Raw genomic sequence first — 21,150 nt, 5'->3', positions numbered from 1 at the left:
AGTTGTCACTGGTTCAGACGTACTTATTAACATAATTATTTCTGCGACTGTATCTTGCATTAATTTGTAGGATCCTTTACAATAGATATTTCAGCTGATCTGTAACAATTCCATCTTCATGCCTTATATATCATGTACTGTATTACGACGCTAGATTAAAACTGACGAGGAAAGGTAACACCCGGCCACCGAAAGCTTAATTATAGTGAAGCCTAGGTGGTCGAGTGGTCTAGATATCGCGCCGGATACAGTGCAGGCGATTTGGTGTAACGATATCTCAGTAGCATGAGTTCGAATCCCGGCGAGGGAAGAACAAAAAATTTGCGAAAGCAAATTTACAGATCTACCATTGTTGGGCTGATGTTTAGACGAGTTGTATATACAGAATGTACACAGCCATGTATCACCATCACTGCTGGTGATCCGATGGATAAATCTGTTGTAGAGTTGTCACTGGTTCACTGGTTGATAGATATATATATATACGTCTAAACAAGTGCCATCTCTATGACAGATCCATCCATTGGATCACCAGTGAAGGTGATACACGGCTGAAAACATATTATATTCATAATTACTCTAAATATCAGCACAATAATGTTAAATCTGCAAATTTGCGGAAGCAAATTTTTTTTCTCCTTCGCCGGGATTCGAACTCATGATATAAGGATGTGACAACACCGCGGCCTGCACTGTGTCCAGCGCTCTAGACCACTTGGCCACCTAGACTGAGTCTAGTGACAACACCGCCTGTACTGTGTCCAGTGCTCTAGATCACTCGGCCAACTAGACTGAGTCTGAGTCTAGGTGGCCGAGTGGTCTAGAGCGCTAGACACAGTGCATGCGGTGTTGTCACTATATCCCAATATCATGAGTTCGAACCCCGGCGAGGGAAGAACAACTTATCTAACACTGTTGTGGTGATATTTAAAGTAATTATAAATATAACATGTGTTTTCAGCCGTGTATCACCTTCACTGGTGATCCAATGGATGGATCTGTCGTAGAGTTGTCACTTGTTTAGACGTACTTGTCAAATAATTATTTCTGTGACTACATCTTACAATCCTTTACGACAGATGATTTAGCTAATCTGCAATCAATTCTATCTTCATGCCTAATATATCATTTACTGTGTTACAACTCTAGATTCTACTGACGAGGAAAGGTAACACTAGGCCACTGAAAGCTGAATCTTTAGTTCAGTCTAGATGGCCAAGTGGTCTAGAGCGCTGGACACAGTGCAGGCGGTGTTGTCACGATATCCCAATACGCGGCATGAGTTCGAATCCCGGCGAGGGAAGAACAAAAATTTGCTACTGCAAATTTGCAGATTTAACATTGTTGTGCTGATATAAATAAGTCAAAATTGAAAAACAACGTTCAAACCTATGATTACCACAATTTTTATACGTGTGCATGCACAACAAATTTCTTGGTAGAGGGGTCTAAATACAGCACAAACAACATTTTCCAAAAGACCAAAAAAGTGAAAAGGTATATTTAAACAAAACGCATTTGACTAACAGGTCGAACAACGGATGTTCTTGAACCCTGCTGACTGCCATTGGCGATTGCCAAAATAAACGGTTCACAAGATGTAACAAAATGGATCTTTATTATTAATTTAATACCAAACAGAAAACAATAAACTTGCGGAAAAGATAGTATACCGCAAACATGAGGTGCAAAAATTTGTACACCATATCCGGATTTCGACAATTAATGTCTCTTCAGTGATGTTAGGAATCGAAACGGTATTTGGAAGGCTATATAATTTACCTCAATTTAGGATAGACTCTTGAATTTTGAAGAGTCGAAATAGGATAAACGAATCATATAAACCCGACGACAAATATAATACAAGCCCAAACGAAAAAATATAACTTGATAAGTCTAAATTGAAAACAACGTTCAAACCTATGATTGCGTTGGATAAAAACCGCAATTTTTATACGTGTGCATGCAAAACATATTTCTGGGTAGAGGGGTCTAAATACAGCACAAACAATATAGATGTATGTTTCTGCCTATATATTAATAAAAATCTATTAAAATGTATTTACATTCAAAAATTTAATATACTACATTTACTATTTTTTTTAATCATTTTATTTCCTGCGACTTTTTTTCCTTTGACATTTTATCTGTGAACTTTTTTTCCGTGACTTTTTTCGTACATTCGGTCATAGAGATCATGAAGGCGTCTAAGATCACTTCAATTTCACCATTACTAAGAGCCTTCAATGGACTTCAATAGCTTTCTTGTTAGCATTCAAACCTCGTTAGGCCCCGTCATCTAGCATGATATTTCCTTTTTACTAGAAAAAAAAAACCCAAATTCCTATATACCTTAAATATCAAGGTATATAGGAATATTTTTTTTTTCAGAGATAAGTACCGTCATCTAGCATGCTATTCCCTTTTTAAGAGGTTTGAATTTTTGCAGAATATTATACCACATTTGAGAATTTAAAAAAAACAGTTTTCTATCGGTCAGCTAAAAATACGTTATGTTAATATTTCATAATAACAATATTAACATAACAGCATGAACACGAACGAACAATTTCCGGAGATTTTTCCGAAACTCATTTCTGTAATTAGAATCTGCAGAGAAACATCAACTTCCGGTTTTTCTGACAACCAACAAACTAAGCTGTGAAGATTCCTTTTAAGTACTTTTTATATGCAGTAACCCGTATAATTACAATTTTTATAAGATTTTCACTGACAATACTTTTTACAATTTGAACATAGCGAGATAACAATACTGGTATACTAGTACTAGTAGTTTTAATTTAATTCCTGTAGACTAGTGACTAGTGTGGTTTTTTTTTTTAAATATTTCCCAAAAAACAATAAGGATACAGTCACAGTAATGGAATATGAGTTTATACCAGTATTGTTAGACCTAGTTATCTTTTCAAATTGTGTTTTATATTTATAAACAATGAAGAATGGCAATGGGGCATAATTCTTTGACAAAATACTGTTGTCATGGAATCCTGTATTCACCATATCATATGCATAGGCCATAGTCCAAATAATTATGGCGTCTAGAAAGGCTATTTTAATATTTTTTTGTGACGCCTTCCTGCGTAAAACCAGGCCTCTACAATAACTTTTTTTTCAACTTGCCCAATAGGACAAGTACATACCAAAACTTACTTGTCCGAATGGAATTGTAACTTTTCCAAAAAAAAAACCTTTATATTAACCTTTTTGCATTTTAGGTTGATTCAATGAACAAAATGAATTTAAACAATAGAACAGAATTTGATTTATATCTCTTGCTATCCTTTTCTAAAATATGAGTCGAGAACAACTGAATCTAGTAATGTCTAGTCACAGGACTTAGGTTCTAGTTTTCATCAATGCCAAAGTCTCATCAGACTCTGCACATCAGGCAGAGTCTGGTAGGCCTGTCAGTCTACACTCATTTGGTTTTTATCTTGGTCTTTTATGTTGATAAAATATTGATTATTATGATTAACATGATTAATGCCTTGCTACAATCAGCTTTGTTTTTAATATATTAAAATGTTTATTCAAACACAATCAAATATTGTTTGGCTAAATATGATTTTATGAATTTTATGGTCAATAATTTCTTCATTTTTCTTTTAAAAATATTTTTGCTAAATAAAATTTATCATAAAGCAACATAATAAGGTAGGAAAACGAGGTACTTGTTTGTCTTGGTCCCGAAATGTCTCCAACGGTGCCGGACTGTCTATTAAACATGGAGCCGAGAAGTTTCCGTGACGGTGCCGAACTCTGATTCCGATCGGTAAGACTGGTTTCCCAGAATAGTATTAGTTTTATCTGTTATAAAGTATCTGACAAAGAACCAGTTTTAAATTATCGATCGCAAGTAAACATGTCAAATTAATATTTGTTTTTATCTTCTTTTTCTGTTTTTTGTTTACTACTTTGATCATCAAAGTTGGGTTCAATTTATTTTCTTACTTGTCCCGTTGGACAAGCTTGATATGGCTTTTACTTGTCCGACCTTTTTTTCCTCTGGTACCAGACAATCTGACAAGCGTTATTGTCGAGCCCTGAACACAAAATTCAAATAGATTTTAAGACGTCATAATTATTTTGACTAGTATTCACCACTGAATCATCGGCAAATCCAATACCAGTAAAGAATCTATTATCACATTCACAAATAAATGAAATAAATATATTAGAAAAGGGCATCAACAAATTACTGCATAACATCTAGTCCAAATAATTATGACTTCTTGAAATTCTATTTTATTTTTCTTGCTATACAAACATGTAGGAAGGTGTCACAGCAAAAAAATAAAATAGCCTTTCAACATGTCATAATAATTTGGACTACATAGCATCTACCCAAGTAAGGCCACAGGCCCTGATGAACTATGTGGCAAGGTATTAAAGGAAATGAAAGATAATCTTAGTCCAATCATCACACTCATCTGTCAAAAACAATCAATGCACACAAAAATACCTACAGACTGTAAACATGCAAACGTCTGTCCTGCACTCAAAAAAGGAGACAAACACAATGCCATAAATTACAGGGTTATCTCTCTAACAAGTATACTTTGTAAAATAATGGAAATAGCATAGCTATTCAAATAATGGAACAAATTGGAAAAAACAATATATTATATGATCTATAACATGCCTTTTGATCTTAATGCTCATGTGAGACACAATTAATATATCTTTTGTACTGGACTTAGCAAAAAGCCACATTAACAACATACAAATCGATGTCATTGTGATGGACTTTGCTAATGCTTTTGACAAAGTCACCCACAAAAGGTTACTATACAATGTATAAATTACATTACAACTGCATAGACAATAATACCCTGGAATTGATTGGTAATTTTCTACAAAAACGTACACATACAGCCATGTTAGATGGAGAACTATCAGAGAAAATTGGGGTAACATATAAAGTGCCACAGGGCATAGTCCTTGGCCCAATTTGATTTTTTATTTAACCATAATGATTTCCCAAAATACTTACAACACAGCACTGTACTAGGTTAATTTGCTAATGACAACATCATCTATAGAAACATCTAAATCAAAGATGATGCATCCGAACTACAACAGGACTTAAATTCAGCAACACAATAGGACAAGACTGGTTAATGATTTTCCATCCATCTAAAGATCTTTTCATTACATCAGACAGCAGAACAAGACATAACCATATGAACCACTATCATGACTATAAACAAATTTAAACCAATAAAGATTTGACATACAAATATTCATTTAATCACACAATAGTACAAAGGAACCTACTATCAACATTAACAGTTCTTTGTGCAACAGTTGACTGTTGGCAGCTTCAAAGAGCAGCGACTCTTTTCACAAAATTCTTACGAGTAAAATCACTCTTTAGTCATGAACATTTCAGTATAACTAACGATCAATTTTAGTCGTAAGATTTTGTATGAAAAGAACCCCTGGTTTCTATATCTAAGTCAGTGTTCTCCCCAGGCCGTTTTAGCGTCGCGGCACCGCAACGCTATAATTTTTTCCCGTGACGCTTTAATAATTTCCGTGATGCTGTAATTATTTTGAGGATGCTATTTTTCCTTGTCTCTATACATTATACATTGCCACAAAACTGATGTCCTAAATTTTTAACTTTCATCTAATTACCGCTTGCGATCATAAAAATTATATTACCTTTAATTGTAATCCCTTTAAGTCGGACAATAGAGGCAATTAAGAGTGATTGAATAGGTGTTAATTGCCCTTTGGGCGATAACTGTTTGGTTACGAATAACCCAAGCTGACACTTATGACATGACTAAAACCACGTGGTCCAATCGCAAATTTTGACATCGAGAAAAAAGAATTCAAAATTATCATATTCGAAATCTACGTTTGCATCATGCAATAACTGTCTTTTAAGAGAAGAAAAAACTACGCTGGGTACGTCGATGTTGACAAACTTGCTGACCAAACATAGTTGTACAACTTTTAAAGAAGTATTTTCTTTCTCCTTCGGTACTTGTTTCTTGAGAGCGTATATTCAACATTTTGATTTTCGGCAAAATAAGTTTGATACTAAATTAGAAAGTGATCAACATTGCCTGTAGTTAATGCTTCATCCATTTATTGCATTAAAAGCATCATATTCATTCCTAATCGCTTGTCAAACATTGTTTATTTTCGTTAATTTTCCTTCAACCGCCATTGAAATATTTGTACTAACTACGGATCGGATGCGGACCAGGTATGACCAAAATCAGCATTTTTACGATAATTACAGACGCACAAATGGCACAGCTGACAGAAGAATATTGACCCCAAAAGAGAAAACTACGCATTCCATGTGCATTAACAGATTATTTGTTAGATCTCCTTGCTAAATGAATTCATTTTGTAAATGCATTGTTTCAGTATACTGATTAAAGTAGCTTAATTTAAAAGTTTGTTAAAAATATATTACATCATTTTGATAAGAAACAACTGGGACTAATACATTGAGTCCCAGGAAACAATGAATTTCACAAACATGATGATAAACAGATTTTTTTTTAATTGAAATTTTATTACTATTTGATACTTACTCTTCCTATTTCATATATAAAAAAAAGTTCTTTTTTAAATTCTGTAACTATAAATGAATATAGAAGACATGAACTGAAACAACTGTTATACTTCAATTGTATTCTCAATAATGTATTGAACAATATAAACATAACTAAAAGAAAATAGAGCATTGCCCGCACGCGACAAATGATATTGAAAAAAATACAGTTTATTTTTTCACGCCAAATGTGATGCTATCCAAAATTTCTAGGGAGAACACTGTCTAAGTAGCGAAACAAATGAAAATTAGGAAATTTCTTAAATTACTACACATGTAATTATCACGATTATACATGTAGTTCTAAGGAATATGAAGTTTCTTAAAAATCATGTGGAGGACCAATTGCTCTCAAAGTTCATGAAGTTTGATAAAAAAAAAAAAATGTAAATGATTCATTTATGATTTTTGTTGTATTTAAGATAAATCATGTTTGATGACCCTAATCACCGCCAGTCATGAATACAACCATTTAAAGAAATAGATATTAATTGAAAATACAAAAGAATGTATGAAAGACCAGTTGGTATTAAACTTTGATTAAATGATACATAATTGATCTCTTTGTAAGAATTTGGGTTGTGAACTTGGTGACCCCATTACCATTTAAACATGGCTGTCTACAATACTAAATAAATATTGGTAATTCGACAAAAAATGAAAAAAACATTCTTATAATTATATCTAGGTGGACAATTTAATGTGACCTTTCAGCTTTAACTTCAGAGTCAATATTGCTTTTATTCAATTCATTTGAAGTCCTCGATTTCCAATTGACTAACACAGGCTATAGCACCAATGCATTTAATATAAAATATATTTCGGTCACCTAAAGCAATTATAGTTATACTGAATTCTGATTATTGCCATAGCAACTGTACTTTTTGTTACTATGATACACATACATATATTGTCATAACTGCAATACACACACAAAAGAAAACTATATATTTTTTATATAGGTATCGAGTGCTGTGGAAAAAAATAATGTTGATCTTGAAAGCTTGCTAGTTCATACAGATAGTGCTTATATGTATGTTTTGAGCTGAAATATCTATGCTGTACAAAGATGGCAGGGGAAATGACACAACTAGCTAAGGTAATTGTTTCTTCTCCATTCTATCATGTCTATATTGTAAAATTGATTACCAGTGTCCCTAGTTATTTTTAACTTTCTGCAGAAATTATTTCACATGTTGGTAATTATATAAAGCTGCCAACATGGACATTATAAGATTCCACCACTGCAACAAGTATGTTACGATATTTCTCCCTCAGGACGGTAAAATTTTAATATTTAAAGCATGAGGCTTGACGAGCTTTTTAGATAATTAAAATTTAACTGTTGAGAGTGGAGAAATATCATTATACACGAGTTATAGTGGTGGAATCTGTTTCTCTGATGATTTTTATCCTTCCTTTTCAAAGATTTGCAGAAAGTTGTGTTCTTTATATGTGAAGTAACCAGGCATGGTCACCTTTTTTCATGATGTCACAATATTAAATTCAGAAGAAACCAAGAAAATTTGACGTCATAATTAAATTTCGACCAACCATTTGCCGAGAACAATTATTTCACTGATAGCTAGTGAGGAGAACAATTTTTTTCACAATCGGTTGGGAAATGTGAAAATAGTGAAAAATTAGAGAAAATATTTTCATCAATGAAGTCAGTGACACATAAAAAAGCAGCTGTGCTGTCTTATATTCATGTACCTTTTTTAAACTTAAAAAAAATCAAATATTTGCATTATTACATGTAAATCTGGAAATTGTATATTCCTTAAACTGATACACAATTTTTACATATGATTTAACAACCCCCTCTTCAATTAAAACTTAAGCAGAAACCAGCTAAAAAATATTGAGATATTTTGAATGCATCAGCTATGTGATATTGCACTACTAGACAGCATTAGATGGGCTCCATGAGAAAGATGTAAACATTGTTTCTATAAACTATTTTAAACAGCATAATATGTTCTTTTCGTATTGCCTAACTGGAATTGATACATAAAATAAGGATATGTGATATGATTGCCAATCAGACAACTTCATTGGCTATCCATTAGAGTCAGTATGACATGAATTTAATCGATTATAGGTCACAGTACCGCCTTCAACAGTGATCAAAACCCATACTGTACAGTGGTTTTTCAGTTATTTGCATAGCCTATTTGTCAGAAACAATTATGCAATTATGGGGAGTTTTCTTATATCCAAAATACTTGACTCTGAAAGATACATTTCATTTGAGGTAGATAGTACATGCTTTTACTTAAGAAATAATTCATGGGGGCTTGAATTTATACTGATTTTACCACGGGTTGGCCCTTTATGCTAAATATTTTACCACGAGCGATAGCGAAGGGGTAAAATATCGGCTTAAAGGGCCAACCCGTGATAAATTCAAGCCCTCATGAATTATTTCTATTCTATAGGCAAATACAGCAATTCTTTTGGATCGAAGCTCTCTGGGTGAAGGCAAATATTTGCGGTTCCCGTAGATAAACACACTATAATATTGACATACAAGAACGGAGCAAACTGAACTAGTGACAGCCTTAAACTATTTACAACAACATATTTAGATAGGTTTGGATGAATTTAAATGATAATTTTACTTATATGTAAAAAAAAAATTGGCTTATAACACATTTTATCATAGTTTGTTTATGTTTCCTTGTTTTGATGACTTTCGGTTTCACAATCGTGCATTTTCCCGTAAAATGCTTATTATACCCCATGCAACAAAGTTGTGGAGGGTATAATGTTTTTGACCCGTCCGTCTGTCTGTCCATCCGTCTGTCTGTCCGTCCGTTCGTCAGTCCTGTTCTTGTCATTGCAACCACAGAATTTCATGAAACTTTGTAGATAATAAGGACATACTATGTAGATGTGCAAATCGACAGGAAATTATGATTCAATTTTTTTTCTAGGAGTTATGCCCCTTTGAACTTATTGGCCTCAATATACTACTGCAACAGTTTGTCATCGCAACTCCTCTAAAACCACACAACAGAATTTCATAAAACTTTGTAGTTAATGAGGACATAATATGTAAATGTGCATATCCACATGAAAATTTTTATCAGTTGACTTTTGTAGAGTTATGAGTTTGTGAACTTAGGAATCTGGTGAGATTTTGTTTGTCCAGTGTCAATGTTGGGGCGTGGGGTATGTGAGCGTGCCCACAAAGGTTCTTTATTATTCTTACGTCTTTGTCAATGACGTTGGGTAGCTCATTCATAAAAAAGGATATGACATGGGAGTATGATCGGAACAGTCCAAACAATATATTCATATTTTACCACAGGTGTGTACTCAAAGTGTTTGAAGAACGTCATATTAGAATGGTTTACATATGACTTAATTTAAAATGTACACTCTTTATATCTTACATGTATGTTGCAAAAATACTTTGAGTTTTGTTCTCAGACCAAGATTGGCCAAGCTATTAAAGATAACAACTACTTAGAATTGAAATGGTTGATAGAAAATGGAGAAGACATCCATTTCAAAGATAGGGTAAGTGTATATTTACCTGAACATCTAAATCTTACTTTCTTAAGACTGATTTAAAGCTTTGTCATAAGAATTATGTCAAAATTTACAAATTTTCTTAGCTAAATAAAGGTCTCCTACTGAGTTCAATCTATCTGTGTATTAAGTATGAACAAACTTATATAGTACTATTAAAGTGAAAAACAAAATTCACTAAATCTAACCCTCTTGCAATATGAACAGATTTATTAGTCTGATTGTGTGACTGAAATATTGCATGTTGGAAATTTAAACATCCAACAAAAAAAGGACAAATGTAAAACAATTAAAAAACGAAGAAACTAACGGCTTGATATATGTACAAAACAATAAAGGAATAACAAATATTCTTACCTCAGCCAATTAAGAACTTGACATATTGTACATATACATATATAGACACATGTCTATTATTGAAGTCTGGTAAATCTCCAGATGTCCTTTGGTTTTTTGTGTTATAACTTGGCTGTCTCATTGACATTTCTCAATTTTCAAAATATTTATATTTTTTAAGTCTTAAGTAAATTATTTGTTTGTTACTATTTCAGAAAGGCAACACTTACCTGCACTATGTTTGTAGTATGTATAGGCCTGACTGTTTCCATATCTTGTCAGCAACCAAACTGGACATTAATGCACAGAATAAGGTACAAAGAATAGAATATTTGTTTACTGATTATCAGTATTGATATATATATTGTTATAGGATTGAAGAGAATCCACTAATGTAAAAGTGGCTCTGGTAGTAAGATGTATTTTATCATGTGATAATGTAAATCACATGATATTATTTGGGGCAATTCTAAAAACGAAATAGTGATGAATTTTGATTGACAAGATAAGTTTGGTATTCTTTGTTGACCTGAAGATGTACTTTTGGTTTGTTGGGTTGCTGTCTGACTGACATATCCTTTTATGCAATAGACGATTTTCATATTACAGACTTTTGATTCCGGAGTTTATAAAAGAAGTAAAATCAAGCTTACAATTACAATTTGGGGATAAATTAACTGTCTTATGTTTTCTATACACATCAAAATCATCAGAAAACAGGTTTTTTTTCTCTAAAATTGCACCGCTTGATTTATTTTTGTTGTTGCTGTACTTGACTGTATACCAGAATGTCTTACCTCAGAGTAGGTAACCTGTCAAAAATTATTCTCCGTAGTCGGAAATATGAAAATAGTCTATTGAGAGAGTGTATGTGACATACAGAGATAACTGTCTCTTAATCAAAGAAACCAAAAATGTAATAAAATCTGTTTTTTATCAGTTCCTACAAAGTTCAGGAAAACTTGTACACCTTTATTGTAGTTATTATTGAATCCAAAATATTTTATTTCAAAAAAAGGAACTTTTTATTCATAGTCGTTAAATAGAGGTATTCTCACATGAAAATAGATTAAAGTCTAAAAGTAGATAAGGACCAAAATTTTCATACAGAGGTCAGGCATGCATAGTCTCAGAATTGGGTCATTATTGTAGACATTAACTATTTAAACCCCACACCAAGTTAAGAGATATTAATAAGTTTTCTAAAATGTTTCCAAATTTCCTTTAGTCTAATTATCAAATAATTTTATTATTGTAGTAAATAAACCATTTATTAAGACGTTTTGAAATGTTATATTTAAAATGTGATATATCATTTTAATGATCGTGAAAGTAAAATGTCTACTATGTAATGAAGAAGGATAATAAAGAAACTGAAGAAGGCCAGTAGCCCAAACGTCTTAAAAATGGTTTATTTACTACAATAATTTAACATATGATCCCTAATGAAATTTTGAAACAAGAAAATAATTTTATGTTTAGAATTTTCTAATTTTCAGTGCTATTGAGAAGAAACAATAACATTTTAGATATAAATTGAATTAGTTTTACCCTTACATAACTGGGATTGTAGGGTATGTGCTATGGAAAAAAAACCATAATATTTTATCTCCATTTAATCACTTAGCATTCATCAAAACTGTCAGTATGATAGACCTGTATTCTTTAAATTGTCTTTCATTCTGATTTTCAGTTTGGTTACACACCATTGCATGTGACTACATTTAAAAAGAACTGTTTACATGTGTATGATGTCATGGCATGTGGTGCTGATTTGTATGTCAAAGATCAGGTAAAAATATAGGGTTTGGTGATAGGTTTGGGAGACACTTTTTTCAAATTAAAATTGAGAATGGAAATTGGGAATGTGTCAAAGAGACAACAACCCGACCAAAGAGCAGAAAACAACCCAAGGCCACCAATAGGTCTTCAACACAGCGATAAAATTAACTGATATATTAGAGTTCTTCATCGTAATAATCAAATTTTAACTTTTTAATGTGTTTTATGTATGCCCTGTTCAAATACAGGGGAGGGATGAGGGGTAGGCATGAAAAATACATAATGTTTCCAGAAGATATTTTTAAATTACCTTTTATCAAAGGAATATTTTTTTCTGCTGTTTGTTATTTTGAAATTTGCTTAAAGGTCTACAGAGAACTTTTATTTTCATGACTGTTGTTGTTCATCTTGATAGTAACAAGAAGGTGTTGGATTTGAAAAGTACACATTTTTGCTGTTGTTTTTTTTTTTTCATATTATTATTCCATATTGAACTTACAGCAAAAATTGTGAAAAAATCTCGACAGTTAAATTTTAAATATTTAAAACGCTTGGCGAACCTCGTGTTTTAAATTTGAAAATTTAACTGTCTCAAGTGGATAAATATCATATCACACTCGATACAGTGGTAGAATCTATATGTAATGTAAAAATCTATAAACTAAGTGCCAAGGAAATACAACAAACAAGTTTAAAATGTTATCACAAAATTGTCATAATGGTTGTAGATTCCAGACATATGGTCGAACAACAACAAATGCTCAGCCACTTGAAATAAGGCTTGAGAAACAAGCAATGGTTTAATGACCTAATGATGAAAATTTGATTTATTTTATAGTGGGGTAAGACATCATATGACATGGCTGCAGAAAACTCTTACTGGAGACAGGCTTATGAAAAATATAAGGTAAGCTGAAATCTCAAGATGTAGAATGACAAATATAATGATAGGGAAAATCGTGAGATGTAGAATCAAAAATAACATGGTAAGGGGTAATTGTTTATTGCTTATAGTTGATGCATGGTAAATTTTTTTTCATTAATGTTACGTTTTTTGTAACTGTATCAGATTCTAAGATATTAATTTTACACTTGTATAATTTTCTGCTGGCTAAGCTTTATACATTAAATAAATTATGTTTAATGTACCATATATACTTTCATTAATGATCATTTGAAGAAGTTTTTACTCATGAGAAATATATAGATATATAGAATTTTATAGAAATTGTAGTTTCTTGATGACAGTTTTAAGTCAGACATAAGTTTACATTTTATTTTCATTCTACATACAAACTGATACATATTTCATAAATGCTTTGATAAGGCTAGGCTTTTTAAATTTGCTGGTTTACAGATCTATCTGTCAACCTGAATTTTCTGATTTTGTGAAAAAAAATTTGATTGTAATCTAATATACATTTTCCTTGAAAAATTAATGAAAATATCTGCAAAGTAGTGTTTATTTCAAATTTTATGTTTTTTTTATAAATAAACAAAAATGATAGAATGCTGTATTTGCATTCTAAAATAATTTTTTTTAAATACAACCAACAGCAGCTGATTCAGAAATGTAGTTTAGGCAAATAATTTACGTTGTGGAACCTATGATTAAAGTTCACTACAATAAGTTAGTTCTGCATTTCTGTTATTATTGAGACGAACATTGATGGTCATCTGATTCAAACATACAATGTAAGTCATAGTCATGAATGAAACAGACCTGTCCAAAGATATTTACATACAACAATTAACCATATTATTTTATTATACTTCATCATTGTTCATGTCAAAATGCCAGATTTTGATTGGTTAATATGAGGGAGATAATTTACTCTATCCCATGGCAAATACTCTATTACCCTTCAAGGAGACGCTTAATCAAGTGTGCGCTTTATCAAATACGAATGGATGTTTTGTACAAGATGTCATAGTTTATTACCTTGAATTTGAAATTTAATAGACAGTAATAACGGAGAACATTCAGTATAATAATTTAAATAACACACATCTGAGAGAGTGATAGAGCAGATAGTTGCCCCTCGAAACGACATTGTCAACCTTGGCTTCGTCTCAGTTGACAATGTTTTCTCGGGGTAACAATCTTTTCTATCACCAACTCAGCTACCAGTATGTGTTATTTATTTAGTGTTTTTTTGTGGTGTTTTTTTCATGATCGTGGCATTTATCAAAAGAATAATTTGGGTATATGAAATAAAGTTGAATATTACAGTGAAGTTATTCACATTTATGTTTTGTAAAATGTTTTTTCATTTTTCTTCTGACCAATAACCAAAACTTTTCCGTTTAAAAATTTGTAAACCAATAATTTGAAAAAACCCTGGCATAAGGATTTGTAATGTCAAGAACTTGGTCTGATGGAAAGGCAGTAAATCATCCTTGTTTATTTCTTGATTTAAATTTTATATTGATATGTAATTTTGGTTTAAAGCCTGGGATGTTTACAGCAGTGCAAAATTATGATGTAAAGAGAGTAAAGGAATTATTACAATGTTGGTTTAAAGTGGATAGTTACAAGGTGAGTGTTCATGAGAGTAAAGGAATTATTACAACATAAAAATAAGTTATGCTATGATTGCCAATAAGACAACTTTCCACAAGTGACCAAAGGACAAAGATGTAAACAACTATATTTCACTATATAACCTTCAACAATGAGCAAAACCAATGCCTTATAGTAAGCTATATAAGGCGATGACATGACAAAATGTGAACTAATTCAAAGGAGAAAACCAAAGGCCTGATTTATGCTAAAAAACAAACAAAAAACAGTTATGGCAGACTAAAACCAACAACAACCACTGAGTTCAGGCTCCAGACTTGGGAAGAGCATATAAAGATAGTGGTGGGGTTACATGTTTTTGAGTGTTCAACTCTCCCCTAACCTAAAACAGAAGTGTAACATCACAACATGACAACAAACTGTAAAATCCTTGTTTTTTTTTGGTTACAAGGTTAGGAAGGATAAAGTATATATTACAATATTTTAAGTTAAAAGCTTCATCTTAATGAAAGGTGAAGGAATTATTACCATGATGGTTTAAAGTTAATGATTACAAGATGAGGGAAAATAAAGGATTTATGACAATTTTCATATAAAGGTTGAAAGAATACTTTGCATTTTCCTGAAATAATATAAAACTACAGTTAACTCTCGTTGTCTCGAACTCGGTTGACTCGAAATTTCGGATGAGTCGAAGTTTTCTCGTGGTCCCGAACTTTGTTCCATATAAATATATGTATTTCGACTCCTGATGAGTCGAAATTGGATGAGTCGAAATTTCGGTTGAGTCGAACTAAATTTACGGTCCCAAGGTTAACAAAAGCATTCAAAACTCATTATTTATCTCGAACTAATACACATATGTCAAAACATGACCTCCGGGATTTAAATGGATTGAAGAGTTAATCTGACAATACACGTGTAATTAAATTTCCAGTTACTGACTACTGTATTGATTTATGACATTCTATTTCCACGAGTGTTTACCTAAGATTATCTTTTATCACCATGATAAATAATTAGTGATACATTGTTAAAGTTTATGAAAAATTATTTAAAATGTTTACAAAAAAAATACTTAAATTAATCGTGATTTACACTGATGAACTTGGATGTGTATAAAGTGGGGATGAAGACTTCCGTTGGTGATCACATAAAAACTACTCAATCGGAGTCTTTTATCTTTTTGTATTATTTTCTTTAAAAGAAAGATTGAGATAAAAGAAAATTAAAATAAATCTAAATTTCTAAAATCTCTTGTATCCGAGAATAAACAATTTTGTCAAATTTAAATGACTTAAATAACGCTAAGATCGATTGGAAATTACTCTCCCAGATAAAAGCCACAGGGAAAAATTGTAACTGTTCAAAGAAATAATTAAATAAGTGAAAACAATGTTAATATAATAATGAAAGACCATAACATACAAATCCATCGATATGAGACCAGAATATCGATCCCCTTCCCATATTCATCCGGATTTATTTTAGCTTTACCAAGCTAAGCAAGAGTTGTGTCCCTTGGTCTGTCAAACTTCCGGTTTTCGTTTGAGTCGAACTACGGGTATCTCGAAATATTTCTCTGGTCCGGCTGACTTCGAGATAACGAGAGTCGACTGTATATGTAAGTATTATACTATAGAAAAAAAAATGATGTCTTTGGATTATTGCATCATTTAGTTGCTATCTCATTCACCCAAAACCTCCTTTATCTATATTTAATAAATAAATGTATGAATTGTGTAAATCAAGTTGTATAAAAAAAATGTCCTTATACAAATAGTTGCATTTCTTATGTATTTTTATTATATATATTTTAACAGAATGGTCAAACATTGAGACATGTATTATTATATATATTTTAACAGAATGGTCAAACATTTAGACATGTATTATTATATATATTTTAACAGAATGGTCAAACATTGAGACATGTTTTATTATATATATTTTAACAGAATGGTCAAACATTTAGACATGTATTATTATATATATTTTAACAGAATGGTCAAACATGGAGACATGTATTATTATATATATTTTAACAGAATGGTCAAACATTGAGACATGTTTTATGATATATATTTTAACAGAATGGTCAAACATTGAGACATGTATTATTATATATATTTTAACAGAATGGTCAAACATGGAGACATGTATTAATATATATATTTTAACAGAATGGTCAAACATTGAGACATGTATTATTATATATATTTTAACAGAATGGTCAAACATGGAGACATGTATTAATATATATATTTTAACAGAATGGTCAAACATTGAGACATGTATTATTATATATATTTTAACAGAATGGTCAAACATTGAGACAGTTTGCAGCTGCCCATAAGTTCCATGATATTGTTCTTATCTTAGACCAACACAAAGCCACCATGGTGAGTATACCCTTTCATTCTTGTTTTAACATAGACATTTTAGAAATGTTTGTTATAAGGACAAGTAAAAATAATCAATGTTAAGATCTGAACTGGTCAAAGAATTGTAAAGGAATGTAGAGAAACCATGAAATTCATAAATATTTTTGTGCCTTTAAGTAAATGAGCACTTTATTATTCCAACAGTTAAAAACCTGCTCCAAAGGAGGGCAGGTATACTGGGTTGAGTATTTTACCGTTCATCTAGTAAATTTTCATCATATTTTTATCAGGAACTACAAATCAAGGTTTTCACAAATTTGGTAGCAATCTTCATGTAAGAATGCTATACTATGTGTCATCGCTCAACTTCCTGTTTATGGACATGTATGAAATTGCCCCATTTTTCTCAGGAAATACCTATCAGAGCTTCCTGAAATTTGGTATCAAACTTAATTTGAGAGTGCTTTACCATAGGATGTGTTTTGACATCAGTTACCCAACAACTTACTATTTACTGAACACTTATATTTTCTTACACATAATGGCCATGTATGAAATCTTTTTTTGCTTTTTTTCTCTGGAACAATTCCTGAAATTTAGTATCAAGCTTCATATGAGCATGTTTTACCATGAGATATGTTTTCACATCCATTGCTTTACAGAATACTTATAGTGGGGTTATCACTAGTGAGCATATTACTGATAGTTTAACTTGTTTGTTTCTAGTTACACTATCCAAAGAATAATGGTAAATAGCAGTAATGAAGTAATAATTTGATTTTATTCTATAGTTTGAACTTAATATTTCTTGAGGCAGTAGTGATATTTGAACATGTACAAATCGATCAGAGTATGCAAGAGTAATCTTTCCTATTTACATTTAGATAAAAATGGCATATGGTAACTATGTTCATATGATCACTGTAACTTAACAGAATTAAATCTTATTTGCATTATTTGTGTTTATTAGAAATAGAATTTGTAATACATGAATTAAATCTGGATTTTTTTGTACAATTGCAGAATGTTGTGTATGGAGTTAAGGAAAGGAACTATGAGAAAGTTAGAATGGCCTTGAAGAAATCCTGGTGTAAAGTTAACTTTCTGAACATGGTAATAATATTGTTAGGTGAACCTCTCTCCTTCTGAAGAATGTTCACCCTATTTAAAAGAAGAAGTATAATCTATTTTGTACAAAATTACTGTAATGCAAATGTACTTCAGACACACATCTTACCAGCTTATGGAGTTTTCTCCTATATAAACTATATATAAATAAATGTAATAGCATTATATTCAGTATTCACATAGAAAAGTATTAAATTATAACATGAACATGAATAAACAGTTCATGAAATGAGAATAACTACAGTAATTTAAAAGTAGTTTAATGAAATGATGAAAAGAAGACAGATGAAATATCATAGTTAGGTAGTTAGACAGGAAATATTCAGCTAAATGTAGTCATGAAATATGAACTTCATTAGGTCATTTTTTTTATGCATCATCAGAAATAAAACAATTATCCTTGTAACTCGGGTGTCAGACCACATCCTGAAGTAATATGTTAAAAAAAAAGATTAATTTTCCTTGTCCAGTTTAAATATTAAACCAAAGTAGATGTTCATCAATTCACATTTTAATTTGGTTTGTTGCACAAAATAATAATTGTATAACATAAGCAAAATGTAAATATGACACTTATTAAGATTTGCCAAAAAGTTTACCATAGGGTTGTTTAACAACATTGACCACCATAAGGGTTTCAAATAGCTGGTTCATAAAAGTTCCAAATATATTAACTGTTGATTTTAATTTTCAGTCCTTGAACAAGCCCCACATTTTACAGCATGCCCTAAAGATGAAAGATTTTGAGTTGGTGAAGATGTTATGTGAAGCAGGAGCAGATGTTAATTTAAGAGTTCTTGTAAATGAATACTTTTGGGTACGTAGTATTAACATTTTGAAAAGGAATGGATTGTCTGTATGATTAGTAATTATTCTAGCTAATGTAAATTTGTGCTCTTCATTTTAAACATTCAGTATTATGCTTTGAAATGGGTATACACCTTATCGCTATTTGTCAGCCATTACTGGATATCACACAGGTTCCCGTAAAATTTTGACGTCATAAAACAAAATATCTGACGCCACAATGGAAAAGTGATTGTTGTTGACGTCAAAAGTTCAAGCGGCCGGGTCAGCCGGGAATAGCGATAAGGTGTATTTTGTTGTACCTTTATAAAAATAAGGAAATGAGGTATGATTGCAAATGAGACAGCTCTCTAGCTACAAAACCAAAGGATGTAGAAGTAAGCAACTATAGGTCACCGTACAGCCTTCAATAATGATTAAAACCAATACTGTATATTCAAATGACAAATGTAAAACAATTCAAATGAGAAAACTGACAGCCTGATTTATTTACAAAAACAACAAATGAACAACAAATATGATATACAGCAACAAACAACAACCACTGTATTACAGGGTTCTGACTTGGGACAGAAACATACAGAATGTGGCAGGGTTAAAATGTTTGCAGGTGCCCAAAGCTCCCCAAACCTGGGAGGGTAGTGTAAAAGCACAACATAAGAACAAACCTTAAAAAAACTTTTAGAAAGATACAAAGCACAAAAACAACTTACAAAAAACACTAAAGACACAAAGACCAGATCTGAGAGTACTGACAGTTACTGAAAGCTAGTTCAAAGCCAATAACAACTTATAAAAAAAAGCATATATCTAAGACTAAGACTATGTTTGTTATACACACTACCACACAAGAATACAGTTGTTTGGACATTTTTTTATCATACGTGCTAATAATGACCTCTCCTGTATAAGATTTACCAGTCTTGGACAGACAATGTAATTCTGATAATCATTTTTGTTTTATTTTAGGGACCTTTGTATTTTGAAGCAATAAACAACCATACACCTCAAAATATAATGATGACAGTTCTGAAATCTGGTGCTAACTTCAGGCTGAAAGATGAGGTAAGCAGAGGCATTAAAATTTATCAAGTTTTATTTACAGTTAGTTTGATAAATAGATTTACAGTTAAATTAAATAATGAGATTTAGAGCTTGACATATTGTATAGAAACCTGTCTACTAATACTATATGTTGATGTTTTTTTTTATTGTTTGCGTTGTTTGACATATACTGACATCCTTTTTTGCCCTCCCAGTAAAGTCACAGAGCCAAGACTTATTTGTGGTGTTTGGAGCCACATCAGTGGCGTCAAGTATTCTTAAAATATTGCGAATTGTCTCTTTAAGAGGAACAATTTTAATGGTAGGTCAATGATATTTGAAAGGCAGTTGTACCAGCATTGGCACATTTCATTTCTAGGGAGATTATTTGACCCTGCTCCCCTAGTCATGGCCAATTGATATTGAAAATTATGCATAGTTTACATGTAAAAAGAGTTGCCATTTAAATTAAACTATCAAATTATTACACAGGCAAGGCATAAATATTAACAGTTTATTCACACTTAGAGAGTATAGTTTACTGTTATTGCATAACTTTCTAAGCATCAAATGAAAATTGTGTTTCTGTGGTAGATATTAAATGAAGTCAAGTCAAATCCTTTTTACCAATGACAGGAAAGTTATATTTCAAGCCCCGCTCTACATGTTTTTTGAAAGTGCACATAATATATAGGACAGCGACACGTCCATTCTTTATATTCTATTCATGGTCAATGTCAACAATTTATGAGATATGCTCAGATATTTAATTTACAAAATGATGTTTGAAGTTGCATTTTTATTTTAGAGAGGAAGAACTGGGATTGTGTATGCCTTGGATAAGACCAATGGATGTCTTCCATTAGAAATCTTCAACTTTCTCTTGAAAAATGGATCTTACTTAGCTGATAGAGATAATGTAAATATTTTACTTTGAAGTTGATGATCGCAGATAAAGAATTTGTTTTCCCCGTTCGTAATGTCTATCACAAGTTATTTTGTTTTTG

General features: G+C 31.6%; 1 protein-coding gene across 1 annotated transcript in view; it reads left to right on the top strand.

The window, feature by feature from the left end:
* Positions 1-2,628: 2,628 nt before the first annotated feature.
* Positions 2,629-21,150, top strand: part of LOC127714228 (putative ankyrin repeat protein RF_0381) — a 30,969-nt gene continuing 12,447 nt past the window's right edge. Inside the window, exons 1-12 of the mRNA XM_052220265.1 lie at positions 2,629-2,678; positions 7,561-7,697; positions 10,037-10,126; positions 10,690-10,788; positions 12,168-12,266; positions 13,095-13,163; positions 14,709-14,795; positions 17,099-17,182; positions 18,188-18,277; positions 18,987-19,109; positions 20,069-20,164; positions 20,952-21,062. Of these exons, the coding sequence (XP_052076225.1) occupies positions 7,668-7,697; positions 10,037-10,126; positions 10,690-10,788; positions 12,168-12,266; positions 13,095-13,163; positions 14,709-14,795; positions 17,099-17,182; positions 18,188-18,277; positions 18,987-19,109; positions 20,069-20,164; positions 20,952-21,062 (978 nt within the window). The 5' untranslated portion in view covers positions 2,629-2,678; positions 7,561-7,667. The remainder of the gene's footprint in view (positions 2,679-7,560; positions 7,698-10,036; positions 10,127-10,689; positions 10,789-12,167; positions 12,267-13,094; positions 13,164-14,708; positions 14,796-17,098; positions 17,183-18,187; positions 18,278-18,986; positions 19,110-20,068; positions 20,165-20,951; positions 21,063-21,150) is intronic.

Source organism: Mytilus californianus, unplaced genomic scaffold, assembly GCF_021869535.1.
Source record: "Mytilus californianus isolate M0D057914Y unplaced genomic scaffold, xbMytCali1.0.p SCAF_9, whole genome shotgun sequence".
NCBI classification, from domain to species: Eukaryota; Metazoa; Mollusca; class Bivalvia; order Mytilida; family Mytilidae; genus Mytilus; species Mytilus californianus.
This window is presented reverse-complemented; position numbering and strand designations above follow the sequence as displayed.